This window comes from Vipera berus (assembly GCF_964194415.1).
Source record: "Vipera berus genome assembly, chromosome: 2".
NCBI lineage: Eukaryota > Metazoa > Chordata > Lepidosauria > Squamata > Viperidae > Vipera > Vipera berus.
Genome location: NC_138203.1, coordinates 201,740,644 through 201,760,760, shown reverse-complemented (window position 1 = coordinate 201,760,760; position 20,117 = coordinate 201,740,644). Strand labels below are relative to the sequence as shown.

General features: G+C 40.5%; 1 protein-coding gene across 3 annotated transcripts in view; it reads right to left on the bottom strand.

The window, feature by feature from the left end:
• Positions 1 to 20,117, bottom strand: part of JADE2 (jade family PHD finger 2) — a 182,615-nt gene that overhangs the window by 17,560 nt on the left and 144,938 nt on the right. For all 3 annotated transcript variants that reach the window (XM_081320987.1, XM_081320986.1, XM_081320985.1), the window contains exon 10: positions 10,766 to 10,883. In XM_081320987.1, coding sequence (XP_081177113.1) covers positions 10,766 to 10,883 — 118 coding nt within the window. The remainder of the gene's footprint in view (positions 1 to 10,765; positions 10,884 to 20,117) is intronic.

Sequence of the window (20,117 nt, the reverse complement as noted above, 5' to 3'; positions counted from 1 at the left end):
TGAATTTCTAGCAGTCTTTCAAACAGGATTGCTGTTGCTTGCTGTCACTCTTGTCCTGGCAGCTGGATGTTTCAATAAGCTTAAAGTAGTAGCAGTTGGTGCTACTAAAGCTGGCTGTATGATACTTCTGCTCAAATCCTCCATTCTCTTCTCTTTACCCGCACTTTCCCCTCAGATAGGTGGGTCTAAGTGAGTTAAGCTGGCCAATTATGAACACAGACACATCCTTGATAAGGCAAAGGTGAGGTTAAACTAGACTTCTCTAGGTGCAGTTGTATGTCCTGGGTGTGGCCAGCCAGGCATGCCATTGTAGATGCGGGCAAGTGGAGTTGGGCCAATCAAGTTGCAGCTTTCCTAGCATTTCCTGGTTGCATTTTACCAATGTACGTCAGGGAAGGGTACAGAAGAGCCATAAGGCGGGCAGCAGTTCCACCAGTTGGGCAGCTTCAGTGCAACCCTTTTAAGTGCGGAGGGGTCAATATTTTTATTGCCCTGTACACCGCCCTGAGTCCTTCGGGAGAAGGGCGGTATATAAATCAAATAAATAAATAAATAAATAAATTAGGTAGCAGCCACCAGCTTTCTTCCTCCTAATTATAAGGATATTTTAGTGATTTGACAGCCATACATAATTCTATTTAATTCATAGATCACTGAACTCCCATAGAACAGAAGAGTAATCAAAACAAAGCAAGCAAGCAAGCAAGCAAGCAAAAAAAACCCAACAGTTCCATAATCCCCCTCTCCTCAAGGCCTATATAACCAGTTCTTCAATAGTTTCCTGAACAACATAAGGGTGTGTCCTACACGAATACCTGGGAGAGACCATTCTAGCGGGTAGGAACTGCAACAGAGTAGGCATGCTTCCTGAGCCCTGCAAGATGACATTCTTTAATTGATGAGGCCCAGAGTGGACATCCCCCACCCCTGCTGGCTAGGGGTGTCCACAGATACCTGAATCGAGGCAATCTCTCAGATAGCCAGGCCCTATGCTATGACAGGCTTTGTATGTCATAACCAGATCCTGAACCAGAGCAGCTTGTGAAGCAGCAGGGCAGTGTGTGAATAACACAGTGCCACCTTCATTGCCCACACTGCCCCATTAAAGACCTGCAGAGGGCATACAGAATGACTTTGAGGGCCAGAAGTAAGAACTGCTAAGGTAACGATCAGACAGCCTGGCTTGAGACCATTCCAAGAGTCTAATTTGGGAGATAAAGGTAAAGGTAAAGGTTCCCCCGCACATGCGTGCTAGTCGTTTCCGACTCTAGGGGCCGGTGCTCATCTCCGTTTCAAAGCCGAAGAGCCAGCGCTTGTCCAAGGACGTCTCCGTGGTCATGTGGCCGGCATGACTGGACGCCAAAGGCGCACGGAACGCTGTTACCTTCCCACCGTAGTGGTCCCTATTTTTCTACTTGCATTTTTACGTGCTTTCGAACTGCTAGGTTGGCAGAAGCTGGGACGAGTAACAGGCGCTCACTCTGCTACGCGGCGCTCGGGATTCGATCCGCCAAACTGCCGACCTTCTGATCGACAAGCTCAGCGTCCTAACCCACTGAGCCACCGCGTCCCATTTGGGAGATAGGGCGGCATATAAGTCCCAAAAATAAATAAAATAAAATAAAATAAAATAAAATAAAATAAAATAAATAAAGAGATAGATGGATAAATAAATAATAAATAAATGTATGTCTCAGACAGGCACCTCCCTAATTTGTACAAAGATAAAGTGTGTGTCGGGGAGGGGGGAGACACTCAGACTTGCAAGATACTGTGACTATAAATTTTCCAATAGAATAGGATTAGGATTAGGATTAGAATAGAATAGAATAGAAGCTGGAAGAGACCTTGGAGGTCTTCTAGTCCAGCCCCCTGTGCAGGAGAACCTATACCATCTCAGACAAGTGACTGACTCTCCAGTGATAGAGCGCCCACGATTTCTAGGGGCAAGCTATTCCACTGGTTGTCTTCACTGTCAGGAAGTTTCTCCTTAATTCCAGGCTCCTTCTCTCTTTGATCAGTTTCCAACCATTGTTTCTTGTCTTGCCCTCTGATGCTTTGGTGAATAACGTGACCCCCCTCTTCTTTGTGGCAGCCCCTCAAATACTGGAATACTGTTATCATGTCTCCCCTATTTCTTCTTTTCTTTAGACTAGCCAAACCCAACTCCTGCAGCCCTTCTTTGTATGTTTTAGTCTCCAGGCCTTTGATCATCTTAGTTGCTCTTCTCTGATTTTTTTTTCCAAAACTGTGTGATATGGTGACCAAAATTGGCTGCAGTATTCCAGGTGTGGTCTTACTAGGCTTTTATAAAGCAATACTAATACCTCGCGTGAATGCCTCTGTTTATACAACCCAGGATTGTATTAGCTTTTTTGGCTGCTGCTGCATACTGCTGGGTCATGGTTAAGTGATTGTCCACTAGGACTCCAAGGTCCCTCTCAGCTACTGTTTTTAAGCCAGGTCTTGTCCAATCTGTACTTGTACCTTTGATTTTTCCTGCCCAAATGTAAGACTTTGCTTTTCTCCACATTGAAACTCATTTTGTTGGATAGGGCCCAAGTTTGTCAAGATCTTTTTGGATCCTTAGTTGGTCTTCTGGGGTGTTGGCTACTCCTGTCAGTTTGGTGTTATCTGCAAATTTGATGAGTTCCCCTTCAATTCCCTCATGTAAGTCATTGATGAAGATATTGAAGAGTACTGGGCCTAAGACGCAACCTTGTGGTACCCCACTGTTTACTTCTCTCCATGTAGTTTATAGTTATAGTTTATAGTTTATTTGATTTATATACCGCCCTTCTCCTTGGTGGGACTCAGGGCGGTTCACAGGGCATACATAAGAAACACTATACAAAAATTAAAAAGAATTAAATCCATGCCCAATTAAAACAGAAGTACAGATTAAAAACAATTAAAAGCCCATAATCCCCCATCAGGCCAGACCAGCTAATTCGAACAGATGGGTCTTCAGGCCCCGACGGAAAGTTCGAAGGTCTGGTGCCATCCGGAGCTCCACCGGCAATTGATTCCATAAAGCCGGAGCCCCCACAGAGAAGGCCCTCCCCCTGGGGGCCACCAGTCGACATTCCCTGACTGGCGGCACCCTGAGGAGGCCCTCTCTGTGGGAACGCACAGGGCGGAGGGGAGTCGATGCCGGCAGCAGGTGGTCCCTGAGGTAACCCGGACCCATGCCATGTAGGGCCTTAAAGATCGTGACCAACACCTTGAACCTCACCCGAAAGACAACTGGTAACCAATGCAGCTCGCGGAGCAAAGGTGTAACATGGGAGTACCGGGAAACTCCCAAGACAACTCTCGCGGCCGCATTCTGTACCAGTTGGAGCCTCCGAGTGGTCTTCAAGGGAAGCCCCATGTAGAGAGCATTACAGTAGTCAAGGCGAGAGGTCACGAGCGCATGAGTGACTGTACACAGGGCATCCCGGTTCAGATAGGGCCGCAACTGGCGCACCAGGCGAACCTGGGCGAAAGCCCCCCTAGTCACGGCCACTATATGCTCTTCCAAAGTAAGCCGTGAATCTAGAAGGACTCCCAAGTTGCGAGCCCTATCCACGGGGGGTAAGAGCTCACCCCCCATAGAAAGAGATGGAACATTTGGAATGTCCCGGGATGCCGGAATGCACAGCCACTCAGTCTTGTCAGGGTTGAGCTGAAGTCTGTTCCTCCCCATCCAGACCCGAACCGCCTCCAGGCAACGGGACATCACGGCGAGGGCATCACTGGGGTGGTTTGGGGTCGAAAAGAAAAGTTGGGTATCATCGGCATACTGATGATACCCAACTCCAAAACCACGAATGATCTCACCCAGCGGTTTCATATAGATGTTGAACAGGAGAGGCGAGAGAACCGACCCCTGAGGAACTCCACAAACGAGAGACCTAGGGGCCGATCTCTGCCCCCCTGCCAACACCGACTCCGAGCGTCCCAGGAGATAGGAGGAGAACCACTGAAGAACTGTGCCTCCCACTCCCAATCCCCTGAGACGCCGCAGCAAGATACCATGGTCGATGGTATCGAAAGCCGCTGAGAGGTCTAATAGGACTAGGACAGAGGAATGTCCCCTATCCCGCGCCCTCCAGAGATCATTCACCAGAGCGACCAATGCCGTCTCCGTGCTGTACCCGGGCCTGAAACCCGATTGGTAGGGGTCCAGATAATCCGCTTCATCCAGGACCAGAGGGAGCTGATGCGCCACCACACTCTCAACAACCTTCGCAAGAAAGCGAAGGTTGGAGACTGGACGAAAGTTGTTCAAAACGGCTGGGTCCAGGGCAGGCTTCTTGAGGAGAGGTCTCACCACCACCTCCTTCAAGACGGTGGGGAAATAACCCTCACTCAAAGAAGCAGATATAACCGCCTGGAGCCAGCCTCGTGTCCTCTCCCTAGCTGCATAAACCAGCCAGGAAGGGCACGGGTCCAACAAACATGTGGAGGAGCTCAGCCTCCCCATAATCCTGTCCACTTCATCAGGGGTCACAGAATCAAACTCTTCCCAGATAACATTGACAAGACCGCCCGTGTCCTGATCGCCTGACTCTGCCCAGCTGGAGTCCAAACCGGTCCGAATCCGAGCGATTTTATCCGACAGATGATGACTAAATTCCTCGGCACGACCTTGCAAGGGATCCTCCCTCACCTCCTGATTGAGAAGTGAGCGAGTCACCCTAAACAAGGCGGCCGGGCGATTATCTGCGGACGCGATGAGGGTGGAGAAGTAATTACACCTCGCCACCCTCATCGCTGCGAGATAAGACCTAATATAGGTTCTTAACCGCAACCGGTCGGGTTCGGATCGGCTAGACCTCCAGCAGCTCTCTAGGCCCCGTTTCCGGCGCTTCATCTCCCGGAGCTCCGCGGAAAACCATGGAGCTCGCTGGGATCTGCGCCGGGTCAGGGGCCGCAAGGGTACAGCCCGGTCAAGTGCCTCAGTGGCTGCCCTTCCCCAGGCTTCCACTAAGGCATCAGCCGAGCTGTGAGCAGTGGAGGCAGGTGGGGACCCCAGCGCCGCTTGGAATCTATCAGGATCCATTCAGCGTCTGGGGCGGTACCATCTAATTGGCTCCGTACCCCCACGGCGGGGGGTGGCAAAGCGGAAGACCAGCCGCAGGAGATGATGATGTAGATGTAGTGCCATTGAGAATTACTCATTGAGTTCAGTTAGCCAGGCAGCTACAGATCCATCTGGTGGTGATGTTGTCTATTCCACCAGCTTACCAAGGAGTAGGTTGTGGTCTACTTTATCAAATGCCTTACTGAAGTCTAAGTATACTAAGTATACTATGTCCACAGTATTTCACTGGTCTATTAGTTTAGTCACTTTGTCGAAGAATGAAATAAGATTGGTTTGTCATGATTTGTTTTTAACAAACCCATGCTGGCTACTTGTTATAACTTTGTTTGCTTCTAGTTATTCGCAGATCTGTTTTTTGATTATCTTTTTTTAGGATCTTCCTAGGTATTGATGTTAAACTGATTGGTCTGTAGTTTCCTGGGTCTGTTTTTTCCCCTTTCTTGAAGATGGGAACCACATCAGCACTTTTCTAATCCTCAGGTACTTCCCCAGTGCTCCAGGATTTTTTAAAGATGTGGTGCAGTGGTTCTGAGATAACATCTGCCAGCTCCTTCAGAACTCTGCAATGTAATCTATCGGGTCCTGGTGATTTATATTCGTCAAGGTCGGATAGGTGTTCTTACCATTTTCTTGCTTATTTTAATTTTTGTTTCTAATTTGTCTTTTGCAGTGATTTTCTTTTGGTATGTTGGGCTACGGTTTTTTTGTGTGAAGACTGATGTAAAGTATGAGTTAAGCAGCTCTGCTTTCTCCCTGTTGCCTGTTATTTCCTTGCCATCTTCTCTCTTTAGTGGACCTACAGTTTCCTTTGACTTTTTTCTTGTTGGAAGAAACATTTTTTATTATCCAGGATTTCTGTTGCAAGTCTTTGTTCATTCTGAGCCTTTGCTTTCCTGACTTCATCTTTACATGTTCTGGGTGTCTGCTGATAATCAGCTTTAGTTATGTGCCCCTCTTTCCATTTATTTTTTTTGTATTTGTCCTTTTTGTCTTTCAGTTTGTCAGAGAGAGCTTTGTGCAGCTGTGCTGGTTTCTTCTTGAATTTCTTGTTTTTCTTTTTTAGTGGTATTGTGCTGGTTTGGGCATTTATGATCACATTTTTGAGAGTTTCCCACGCTTCTAGGGTTGTTTTCCACTTTAGGATTTTCATCCATGGGATCTTTCCTAGGTTGTCTATGAGTTTGTTAAAGTCAGCTCTTTTGAAGTTTAAGACACTGGTTGGATTGTTTTCTGTTGCTAGTGCTTGTGTTATATTAAATTCCAGTATGACATGATCACTTTCGCTCAAGGTTCTGGCAACTTCAACTCCCTCTATCACTTCTTCTCTATTAGTTAGAATTAAGTCTAGTATGGCTTTACATCTAGTTCTCTCCTCCACCTTTTGGATGACAAAGTTGTCGGCTAGGTTGGTTAGGAATCTGTTTGATCTCCCGCTCGCTGCAGAGTTTGTCTCCCAGTTGATATCTGGATAGTTGAAGTCTCCCATTACTACTGTGGTATGCTTCCTACATACATTTGTTAACTGGTTGGCAAAGAGTCCATCTATTTCTTCTGATTGGTTGGGTGGTCTGTAATATACACCTATGGTAATGTCACTTTTTTCCTCTTTTATATTGACCCACATACATACTGGAGAGATTTTATCTTTGATCATGTGCATTTCTGCAGATATGTAGTATTCTCTTACATATAGTGCAACTCCACCTTCTCTTTTTGTAGACCTGTTTCTTTTGAACAATTTGTATCCATATCCATTTGTCCATTCCACTCATGGGTTTCGTCTCACCAGGTTTCTGTAATGCCAACTATGTCTTACCAACCCTCATGTACTATTGCTTCTAGTTCGCCCTGTTTGTTCCCCAAGCTTTGAGCATTTGTATATAAGCATTTAAGACTTTTGTGCCTGTGCATGAGTATGTTTCCTGCACCTCCTGAATGTTATTTGAGGTTTTTTCCTCCATCTCTGCCCACCTCATTGTTTGATTTGTTTTCTTGGGATTTATAATTGGTTTTGGGTTCTAGAGATTCTGAAGATTGGTCGCCCTTCCCTCTCAATTTTAGTGTAAAACCCTCCTGATGAGTTGGGTCAGTCTTTTTCCGAGTACATTTTTCCCTGTTTTTGTGAGGTGCAGCCCATCTCTTGCCAAGAGTCCTTCATGAAGGAAATGCAGTCCGTGATCCAGGAAAGTGGATTTAGATTTAGATTTTTAGTCTGGTCTATTTTATTTATTTTATTTTTATTTATTTTAATTCCATTTATATCCCGCCCTTCTCCAAAGACTCAGGGCGGCTTACAAGCTTAGCAGTAGCTAGGACTAACAGGATGAGTTGTAGCTGAAAAAAGTGACTTATGACTGGTCTTCACATTGCAATTATGGCCTGCCTGAAGACCATGAATTCTTGCAACCCCACTCCCCCTTTAGACACAAAGCATCAAAGTACGTTTGGTCAGTCATTTCTTCTCAGCCCTCTCAGATACTGATAAGCCACATCCAAAAAATCCAGCCAAGAAAATAGACTTTTCCAGGTATTGAACAGATTTTGAAGAAGGGGGAGGGAGTGCTAGATGAGAAAAGGATGAATAGGTCAGCAATTTCCTATATCCAAAAACCCACCGACAGGAATCCCGTTCATCTACAGCTTGTTTTTAGCCTAACTAATATTCAACAAAATGCTTTTTCTATCCCCCTTAGCTGTCATGGCTCACAACTGATGCTGATCTTTTAAAAAAATTATCATCTCTTTTTGAAAGCCAAGCTGCACTGAAGTCAAGTCTTCATTAGGAAAAGGATAAGATTGAAGTTCATCTGCTGAATTCTTAAACAGATGGCATTGTACTAACTTTTGAACAGATTGTACTTTTCATTTAAAAAGGTTAAATTGTAAGTTTATATTATAGATAGGTCTTACATTTTTATATTTACCAAAAAATGTGCACTGGAAAACCATTAAATCGAGTATATTGGTGACAATCCATGCATATACATGATATTTTCATCCCCCTCAGTGGCAACCCTCCAGTGTTCCCTTGTAGGTTAAAAGCAAAACAACATCAACCATGCACACAATTGTTTTCCTTCAAACGTAGTCCAATGCTACTTCACACAACACATGTATAAAGAGCAGAAAGGAGTTATCCTATCAGACATTGTTATAAACAGGGTTAAATTAATAAATAGGTACAAGACAGCATAGAAGAAATAATAAAATTCACAGTAGCTCTGAAGTTTAACAAATTCTGGGTTACAGGTAGTTCTCGATTACCAATGGTAATTGGGACCAGAAACTCTGCCGTTGACACAATTGTAAGGTGAAACTTCACGTGACTGTGTCAACTTACAACTACAATTCTGGCTGCCATTTTTAGGTGAATCCTGCACAGACACAGCATCCACAAATTATCACCATTTGCAATCTCCTGCCACCTTCTCCACTGACTTTGCTTGTTGGAAGCTGACAGTTAAGGTCACAAATGGAGATCACACCACGGCAGGACCGCAATGTTGCAACTGCCAGCTGGTTGCCAAGTGCATAAATCGCAATTATGTGACTGTGGAAAAACTGTGAGGGCTGCAATTACAAATAATTGTTGTTAAGTCCTTCTTGATCAGCACCATCATAACTTCAAATGGTCACTGAATGAGTGGACAATAACCAAGGTCTGTCTATCATCTAAGTGAAGAAATATTTACGAAGCTTTACTATAATGGGCATCTTTTAAAATAAAAGTAAGCACTTTCTGGCTAGTTTTATTAAAGGCATAACTTTATGATTCTTTTCTGGCAGAAAAGTATATCTAGTTCCTGACAACACTGTAAACAGTGTGGCTGTGAAATGCAAGCTGTAAGGCTGTGACATTTCTATGTTGTAATCCCCAGTGCTTACAAGATAAGAATAGAATAACCCATTCACAGCTGTAATCATTCTGACATTATTTTTTCTAGCTGTTCCAGTCTAATTTAACAGTTTTAAGAGGTGTCAGATGTTCTTATCATGGGTACATTTGGGATATAAACAAAAATGTCACAGTGCTACTATGGATGTACTTCTGCATTTCATAATGGTTTGCCCCCAGTGTCTCATTCTCAGCCCACAACTGAGAATTAACTGTATTCCACAGAAGCATACGTTACAAAGATACCACAAGAATAACAGTTGCTTTTCCTGCAAGACTATATATTTATCATCAATATCTTTTTCCTGGTGTTGCAATCTTGAAGATAGTAGATCTAAACACCTCACTGTAACAAAATACTTCTATTATGCAGAATTCAAATTTGTATAACTATCGATTGATAGCCCAGATATTTATCATTGCTCAAATTTCTAAGTCAAATTTCAGCAAAGAATGTAATGCACACTTCTAAAAAACCCCGAACCATGTAATGGCTTCTCAGAAGATTTCAAAGCCCCAAATATAACTGGTTAAATATTCTGCCAAACCGCCAGATGCTTTTGCTGGATGTTACACAGCTTAAGCAACTGTGTATTGTATTATTTTTTTCAAGGATATGTACTAATTTCATGTTCTTTTAAAATCTTGACTTTAGACCATTCAGACTATTATGTGTTGGAAGGCATTCCTTTAAATTATCTTAATTTAAAGATAATACTAATAGCACAAAGGAACAAAAACAAATCTACAATAATTTAAAGTTTGATCTTTAACAACATAGCAGATGCAAAAAAAGGCAACGCAATGGTTACTAAACTCTACCGCCCTGAGTCCTTCGGGAGAAGGGCGGTATACAAATAAAATAAAATAAATAAATAAATAAATACCAATGAACCAGATGTCACCTCTGAAACTTTAGTACAGGGGTCCTCAAACCTGTCCACTTTAAGACTTGTGAACGTCATCTCCCAGAATTCTTCAGCCAGCATGGCTGGCTGGGCAATTCTGGGAGTTGACGTCCACAAGCCTTAAAGTGGACAAGTTTGAGGACCCCTGGTTTAGTATCTACAGCCTCAGGGGGACAAGATTAGCATTAAGAAAAAAAACCAAAAATTAACTATCAGCAAATTTGGTAGTTTCTGCTTAATATTCCGTTTTTAGAGATGTTATATGGTTTGCTTACACAAGGTCAGTTAAGGCATATTATCAAGTTCTTGTCCAAATCACGCAATTAAAGGATTGTTCTGTGTTACCATTATATTCAGATGGCACTGGATTATTGTGATAAAGTATTTGCATTTACGTATAAATGTGATAAACTATTAATTTTTTATTATAAGCATAGATTCTGAAATGTAAGTGGGTAAGAGAGGGCCTTCACTCTGATATTCTCCAATTCTGAGATGAAAGAGATATTAGTGGTGCTGATATTGTATTCTTTTTGCACCGACTTACTGGTAATTTTCTTTATAGTTTTAGTTTCCAGATTAACAATGCATTCCTCGTCCAAATATTTTTAGAATCCATTTTTTGCAGGTACAAGTTAAAGTATTGTGGGAAAGTTTTCCACTCTTGGAAAACAGAAACCACTGCTCTAATTACACACATTGCCGAAAGCAAAATAAATACATCAAACCTTTCAAATGTCAGATAACACTACTTCTTTCAGTTTTCTAAAAGTACTTTGTCTAATCTCTTTTAAAATATAGTAAATAAAGAAAATAAAATTCCATAACGGAATTTATAATACGGATTTTCTAGGTCTCAATAGGAAAAGTTACCTGCATAAAGATCTTTCTCAATAAGTTTCATCTGGAGATGGAAAATCTGTTCCTGTAGTTTGCAAATGGAGTGCTTCATTTTCTCTCGTTTTGTTACCATATAACAAAGATTTCTAACCTGCAAAGGAGAGTAAGAGTTTTTTACTTTAATCTGAATAAGGTACATGTCTATGAAGATTTTCAGTCATCCAGGTCATGGTTGCCCCAAAGGTGCTTTTTCAAAAGACTTTGTTTTTCCATGAAGACATTTTGCTTCTTATCCAACTGAAGAAGCTTCTTGGATGAGAAGTGAAACTTCTTCAAGGAAAAACAAAGTCCAGTTGCCTTTGGAAAAGCATTTTAGGGACTGAATAAGATACATTAATACAAGAAGATTGGATTAAATGAAGTAATTCTAGCCACCCGACTTGCTGGATAAAGTTCAAAGCTACCCTTGAGCTGATGAAAATTGCAGTCATCTGTTAAATCTATGCTCGATTTATGAATGCCCTAAAATACTGATACTTGTGTTATGATCTGGATACACATAATCACACTTTTGTCTTAGTATAGATACCTAGCCCAACCAGTCTGGGTAAGTGAACCCAGAACATTAATTAGTAGGGTATGTTAACAAAAGCAGAAGTATCTAAAGTATACTATAAATCAGGGCTTTTCAACCTTTTCACAGATTGTACCACTTTTAGGACATGACAATATTCGAGTTACCACCAATGCTTAGCAAGTGACAAAAATTTGATGACTAAAAAAAGGGGCGGGGATTTTGTGCTTTACTGGTTACCTTCATTTATTTGTTGTTATAGAAATGGCTAATTTATAATATTATGGAAAAATAAAAAGTTGAGGTTCAATGTTAATGCTTCCTTCCTACTGCAACAGTAGAAGTCAGAAGTTAATGCCTTTTTTCTTTTTCCCTTCTCCCCTCACATTTCCCTATTTCTCCCACCCTTTGCTTGCAACCCCTCACTCTTTGCTCACAAAAGTTCTCTCGCTCTCACACTTTGATTGCAAAACCTCTCTCGCTCTCACTAACTTTGCTCGCAAAAGCTTCTCTTGCTCGCTCTCACACACTTTGCTTGCAAAAGCTTCTTTCTCGCTCTCTCAAACTTTGCTGACAAAAGCTTTTTCTTTCACACTTTGCTCGCAAAACTTCTCTCTTTCCCTCACTTTGCTCTCAAAAGCCTCTCTCGTTTTCATTCACTTATTTTGTTCGCAAGTTTCTCTTGCTCTCTCACTTTGCTTACAAAAGCCTCTCTCGCTCTCACTCACACTTTGCTTGTAAAAGCTTCTCTTGCGCTGTTTGCTCGCAAAAGCTCTCCCGTTCTCATTCATTCACTTTTCTCACAAAAGCTTCTCTTGCTTTCACTCACTTTGCTCGCAAAAGCTTCTCTTGCTCTCTCACTCACTCATACTTTGCTTGCAAAAGCTTCTCTCTTGCTCTCACACACTTTGCTCGCAAAAGCTTTCCCATTCTCTCATTCACTCACTTTGCTCGCAAAAGCTTCTCTCGCTCTCACACTTTGCTCGCAAAAGCTTTCCCATTCTCTCATTCACTCACTTTGCTTGCAAAAGCTTCTCTTGCTCATTTACTCACACTTTGCTCGCAAAAGCTTCTCTCTTGCTCTCTCACTCACTCACATTTGCTCACAAAAGCTTCTCTCTTGCTCTCATTTACTCACTTTGCTCGCAAAAGGTTCTCTCACTCACTTTGCTCGCAAAAGCTTCTCACTTTCATTCACTCACTTTGCTCGCAAAAGCTTCTCTCTCGCTCACACACTTTGCTTGTAAAAGGTCCCTTGCTCTCATTCACTCACTTTGCTTGCAAAAGCCCCACACTCACTCTCTCACACTTCGCTAACAAAAGCCTCTTCTCTCTCTCCATGTGTTTTTTTCTCCCTCTCCCACCAAAACCTGCTCCTTTTATAGCTTCTCCTCTCTCTGCCCTCCTCCTCCTCTCTTCCCAGTGCACTGGAAGGTCCAACCAGCATGCAGCGATGGGCGCAGGTGCTGGGGCATCTGCTGAGCCCTGCAGCTCCAGCTAGTCTCCAAACCTGCACGGCGCTACTTTAGCTCATTTCCTCCACCGCTACATTTGGCTAGGGGTCACATACCACCTGCCAGGTGCTAAAATACCACCCTGCTATAAACGACATTTGTAGGTAATATTTTTGATTATCTTATAGCAAATACAAATAGGCTTATAAAATATTTGAAAAAATAGAACTGAACTAGTTACCACTTCTGATGTACAAAATAAGTATTCCACCTTAATATTTATTAAGGTAAAAAAATTAAAAGTTTATTACTTAAAAGTTGCACTAATAAGAGATTTGTTGGCTTTCTTTTTCCAGGCACTACAGTACTCCACTGAAGGAAATAACTGTTTTCCAAAGTTAAACAGATTTTCTTGGAGAAGAAGCTTAAAATGTACTATAGGTAGTATAATTCAGAAATAAGGGTCTTTTACAGATAAAATTTGAATTAAAGTCATGTAGAGCATCTCATATATGATTGACTGTTCAAGCAGTTGCTTGAACACGTCCAATTATGGAGTCTAACACCTTCCTGAGTAACAGGTTCTATCTATACTGTTAGGATGTTCGTACTAACGTTCATTTAGAATCTGCATTCTTCTGAATTAACTCTGAAATAACAGACAATAGGTCCTCACCTTGTTCAATGTGATATCTTGCCATGTATTTAAAGTGTGCTATCATATCTCATTCACCCCACAGTTTTTTCTCAAGGCCCAAAACATTCAGCAATTTCTTCATAGGGCATTCTAGTTCTCTGATCATCTTTACTGCCTTTTTCTGCACCTGCTTAATTTCTCTGAATCCTACCTACAGTGTGATGCCCAGAACTAGATTCAAACTGAGGTCCAAAAAAAGCTGATCAATTACTTTCTCTGAACTGGAAATGATAAATCTTGTTGATGCAGCCTAAATGTGCATTTGTCTTCCTTGCTCTCACAACGCACTACAGGCTCATATTTACTTTGCAATCAACTACCACTCCAAGATTATCTTCTTATGCACTGTCATTAAATCTGATAGTCTCCATGACACACCTATACCTGTGCATTTTCATTTTGTTTCCTAAAGGGCAAACTATGCACTTATTTCTGTTAACTTTCATTCTGTTACTTGCAACCTAGTTCCACAATCTATCAATCTAACAATGAGTATTTCAATCCAACTCAATGTTAATTCTCTGGGGACAGATTCCCTGGTTCCTATGTTTTTTTTTTAAATTCATATTCACAGCAAATGCCATCCATATACCTGTTCACGTTATATTCATGCACAGAGTTTAACATTTGAGAAGCAACCTCGCCTTCTACAAATCCTACTGATAGTATCATTCCTGAAGAGCTGGTCTCCATACAGGATTGTTTTCTGGGGATAACTTGTGCACACACCTGAACCCTTCCAAGCGAGCTGCAAACCCACAATAATATGAAATGATTGAGGTATAAGCAATTCCATGAAATCATTTCTTTACCTATTTATTCCATATTTCTTCATTAAGGAAATGAGAATACTATTCTGGAAGTATATCATGTAGAAATACTGTAATTGAATATGGGTACAGTAAGTTAGTAGTTTCCACCTGGATTCAATTTAAAATTCTAACCACAATATTGTTTATTTAACATAGCATAATGAAAAATCTGGACTTACGAACTATCCAAAGAATACATTATTCCGACATATTGCTCAGGGTAGTCAGCGCACTTTTTTTTACAAATTATTGGACACATTATTTTTATTGTTGTCTTCTTGGCTGTGAATAAGAGGTTATCATTCCTACAACTAAACAATTTCCTTTAATTACATTTAGAAAATGAGCCTGCAATCTTACCTTCGCTTATTGAGAATTAAATCACACTGAACATAGCTGGACTAACTTCTGAATAAAGATCCACAGGACTGTGCCATAAAAGAATTTTTGCCTTTTCGTGTTCTGTAGCTCACTTATGAGTTGTACCCCGCCCCCCAGCAACACTTTCACTGTCCATGGATTTTTGAAAAAGACTATTAAATTATTTTAAGCACCCTCTCTTGCATTCCATATTTCCAATTTGAATTTGTCCTAATTTTATTTTATCCAGACATCTCAGCTTCCTGCATACTAAGCTATCTTTCAGGGTAACGGCCTGACCTCTTAATATTTGTTTTTCATTGCTGGATTGTTCCAACCAATAAAGGGATCTTTGTTTCATGCACATTTCCCCCCCCCACCAGGCAGGTATACAACCAACCACTCTATTGAAATAAACCCCAGTCATCGAAAGGTCACTTCTGCCATGATTCCTTCAGGAGAACTGTTGTTTTGCCATTGACAAATGACCCAGTTGCAATAAATTTCTCCCAGAGAAAAGCTCCATTCAGCATATATACTGTATGCAGTGGGAATGTCAAGCGGTAAAAAAAATGGTTAGCTATCTTTTATTGACAGCATAGCCATTCTGGAGAGAGCAAAGCTGGACACAGATCAAGAGACCAACAAGAGCTGTTCAAGTGTCAAATGACTTCTTGACATATTATCATGCGGAGGACACTACAGGAGCTTGAGAGCATAACCTCTGACCCCCAGCATTCAAGATCAGTTCTTCAGTTAAGAGCTCTTGATTTCTACCACTTGCTTCTTCAAATCCAGTATCAGGAAAGATAGATTACTATGAATCCAAGCTAGCTTCAATGGATGGCTTTAAGTCTCCCTGTCACATGCTGACAGAAAGATGGTATGAAGGAAATAAAGTTTTAGCAGACATCTAAATAGGCTCCATCCTTTTTTGATCTCATTGGTTCATTCTATACTAACCGTCTGAATTTTGCTTCCACTGAGCAATGGAATTCCATCTGTAATGCCACTAGAGTCATAATCTGAAATGATATTGAACGCCTGTTATTAAAATGAAGTTTTATTCATACGGTTGTAAATAACACTCGAAGGTATTTATGCCAATTTAATGCTGCATTCTTTCAAGTACTATAAATACGTTTTATGATTGGTTTTATGTTTTTTTATATGTTGCAAGCTGCATTGAGCAATTCATTTCAAGGAAGGGAAAAAAGCGGAATGTACATTTTATTAGTAAAATAAAAGTAAAATAAAAAAAGTAAAATACTCTCTTTGCTTTGTTTATTGAACTTTTCTGCCCTAGAAGAAGTTAACAGTTATGCATGTCAACCTGCAAACAAGCATATCACATGAAGGCTTAGTACAACAAGGCTTTATAGGAAGGGAAAGACTTTATTTTATTTTTATTTTTTACTTCTAATATGGTTACTTGGCTCAATCACAGAAAACTCACAGTTGCCCAGAGACTGCTATACACTCATTTGTTTGCAGAACAGCAGAAAGTATGATCAATGTTGCATTATGGTAAAGCAATCAAGAAATGCAATACTTCTCAATCTGGTATCTTCCAAATATGTTAACCCACAATTTCCCCCACTGGTTATGGTAGATGGAAATTATGGGAATTATAACTTAAATGTAAGTGAAGTATGCCAGGCTGAGATTAATGGAGTTAGGAATTGGCAGAAGCCTAATTCCAGATGTTTATGCTGCCTCCTGAACACCTTAAAATAATTTTAAAAGTCCTCTTTATTGTTTTAAAACTCATGCTGTATTATATTTAATTAAAAAATATAAGGGGGAAAAAAGGAAGTATAATGATTATGGAAGCAATTTATATGGACACATTAAGGTATTTTCATAACTGTTCTCACTTTGTCACCGAACAACAAACAACCCTTTTAGCCATTTGTATGTTGTTCTATGATCTATGATGACGACAGATTTAGTCGCCTTTTTAAAAAAGTAAGAGTTTACAAATTATTCTATTGATGATACATCATCAATATGAATCCCTCTTGTTTCATTGCAAAATAATAACAGAACCGCTGGTTTCCTAAGCTCTTCTGGAAAGCTCACCAAAAATGATAATAGAAATTTAATATAATACCCAATTATTGGGGTTCATCTTTCCTATAAATTAATGTGAATGAAGTTTTACACAGACAGTGAATTCCAGGATCTGAATTGTAAATACCCAACTAAGTAAACAACAAGACATTTGTCATTATGATAGGAGGAGAACCCTGTACTCAATTTTTCTTTCTAACTGTGTCGGAATGCAGTGAGGCATTTGGATGGCTATGTCTGGAAGGTATATATTTTTTTGAAATGTAAGGGATAATAGGATTAAAGAAACAAGACAAAGGATGTTTGTAAAATGGTCCTGTTTGTTAACTTGGTTTTGGCATTGTTTAAACATATTTCCTTGTAAAACTTATTATGCGAATTGATGCAAAGGATGTCAGTTTACAAATAACACCAATCAAAAGGGAATGGAAAATACGACTATAATAGGCTTAATGCATTCTCATTAGCCATCCTGAAACAAATATGGGCAGTTACATTTTAAAGGGAATGAAGTTTCCAAAACTGAATGTCAACTACAAGTAAAATGTCCGTTCATGCGTAAAAAGATTTTATTGGATTAGTAATACGCATTTTGTGCATTTAGTGATCAAAACAAATTGTTTTACTAGGATGTACTTGATGTTTTATTTATCATTTTCTAATCTCAGCAGTTACAGGTATAATTCATAGCAGCTTTAATTGGATTTTTCTACTGACAAAGTATTTGTCTTGTGTTTAGTAGAGAAAAATACAAAAACTAAAATCACTTTAATGTTTTGCCAACACATATCTTTTAGGTTGGTTTCCACTGTATAACTATTTCAAGTGATTCAACTCCACATTTCTACTTAAGATGTGCTTCAAGTTAGATATAATTTCTGGGAATTACATTAACAAATCCATGTAGTTATTTAGGCAATCTTTTCAGAAGTGATTTGCCATTCCCTTCTTCCTCAGGCTGACAAAAAAGCTTGGTTCAAAAATCATCTAGCTGGTCTTTGTGTCTAAGGCAGAACTAGAACTCAGATTTATCTAGTCTTGCACTAGTGGACCAAAGAGGCTTTTTACTGAATTAAAGTCAGTAAAATTATAAAAGAGCCTTGGTGGAGCAGTGGGCTAATGTCTCCTTAAGTAACACCAGCTGCCTGCAATTAGTGCAGGTTCAAGTCCCACCAGGCTCAAGGTTGACTCAGCCTTCCATCCTTCCGAGGTAGGTAAAATGAGGACCCAGATTGTTGGGGGCAATAAGCTGACTTTGTAATAATGCCGCGGGGGGGGGGGCGCGAAAGCCCTAATAAGCAGGCATATACATAGAATGAAGGCTACTGCTAAGCACATTGATTTGTGCTTCTTAGATTGTAAGCCGCCCTGAGTCTTCGGAGAAGGGCAGGATATAAATGGGATTAAAAAAACAACACACAAAACGGCACAGACAATCAGATACCGAGTCTCCGATTACCAATTATGATAGAAGTGATCTACTCATCTGAACAAGCCTTAAATATTAAGATTGTTCAAATTAAAAAAAACGCAGGATCTTAAATATTTTCTATCTACTTGGGGAATTATGAGGATAAAAAGATAATTTTAAGTTTCATGCTCTAATGAAGTTATTTTATTACTAATTATTTTGGGAGACCTTGGGAACTTTTGGGCTGCCTTGGGATCAGAATGATTTCTGTTATCCTCCTTAAAAGTTAAAAGTTTGTGATGCCTTCAGTGCTAAAATGCTTCACTGAAACATTTTATTCTATGTGGGAACTATGTCTGCTAAAGACGGGAAGCTATTGAGAGCCAAGATTCCAGGGACTGTCATATGTTCGAGGCCAACAGTGGAGTAGTTAATGTAATGGACTGGCACTGGGTAAATTCAGCTTCTAGCCCATCTTCAGCCATGGGCACTCACTGGATGCCTTTAAATCAAAGTCATTCATTCTGAGTCCAACCTAATTCACAGGATTGCAGCCATGAGGAAAAAAGCAAGAAAGTGCAATCTATCCTGTGCTGAAGTTCTTTTATGAAGGATCAAATAGAAATAAAATAACATGTATCTATGTATGATTAAATTAAGAGGCAGTTGTGGTGAGTTAACTGGGAATGCAGCAAGGGAGTTCCAGCCATCAAATTAAAATGCTGAGATGGTGGCGGTGAAAAGGAATAATATTAGCAACATAGTCTTTCAAGGCATTTATTGGAAAATCTCAAGCCATATTTATATTTTGCAAACTTCTGATATTTCTCCCAATATTTTTTTTAATCCCATTTATATCCCGCCCTTCTCCGAAGACTCAGGGTGGCTTACAATCTAAAGCACAAATCAATGTGCTTAGCAATAGCCTTTATTCTATGTATATGCCTGCTTATTAGGGCTTTCGCCCCCCCCAAGCGGCATTATTACAAAGTCAGCTTATTGCCCCCAACAATCTGGGTCCTCATTTTACCTACCTCGGAAGGATGGAAAGGCTGAGTCAACCTTGAGCCTGGTGGGACTCGAACCTGCACTAATTGCAGGCAGCTGGTGTTACTTAAGGAGGCATTAGCCCACTGCTCCACCAAGGCTCTTAAATTGCAGATATAATTGCAGATAGAGACCCAGTATGGTGTAGTGGTTAAGGCATCAGGGTAAATAGCAGGAAACCGTGAGTTCCAGTCCTGCCTTAGGCACAAAGCCAGCTGGGTGACTTTGGGCCGGTCAGTTTCTCGCAGACCTAGGAAGCAGTTAGAAGAATCCTCCATGGAAAATTCTGTGAGAGAGATGAGTTACTTGATGAGAAGTTTGATTTGCAAAATGTTCATCTAATTTCAGTGCAGAAAGCTGTCATGTTATCAATATACTCCAAACAAATCACTACAGTGGTAATTATTACTCATGGCATTTTTTTGGTTTTATACTGCTCTATTTCAATACACGGAAAATGTTGTTTCAGTGCCACAACGAAAATCAATCTTGTCCAGTTTGGCTTTCTCCAAAGAGTCAAGTTGACTGGAGATGCTGGGAATGACAGTTCAATTTACCCAGAGAATTCTGCATTGGAAAAATCTAAATAGGACAGTAGAAAGGAACTCTGGCAGAGAATCCTCAGATCCTCGGAGCTGGGGGACACTGTATCGTGTCCGTCAAATGATCTGAGGCTTTCCTGTCAAGTCTAATTCTGTACGCTACATATCCATCTAGTAACATTAACTGAAGGATATTGCTGCTATTGCACATACAGTACATGTACACACTTAAGATCTTATTTTGGGACTTTTTTTAAAAAAAATCCAACATGTAAAGTATAATATGCAATTTGTATTTGAGATATTCTTTTACTTTTCTTTGGTTATGAGGTTTAAACAAACAGAATAAACAACTGCCGAGTCCTGGGTGCCTCTCTGAGCTTGGCTGTTTGCTTGCAGATATTTCATTACCCAA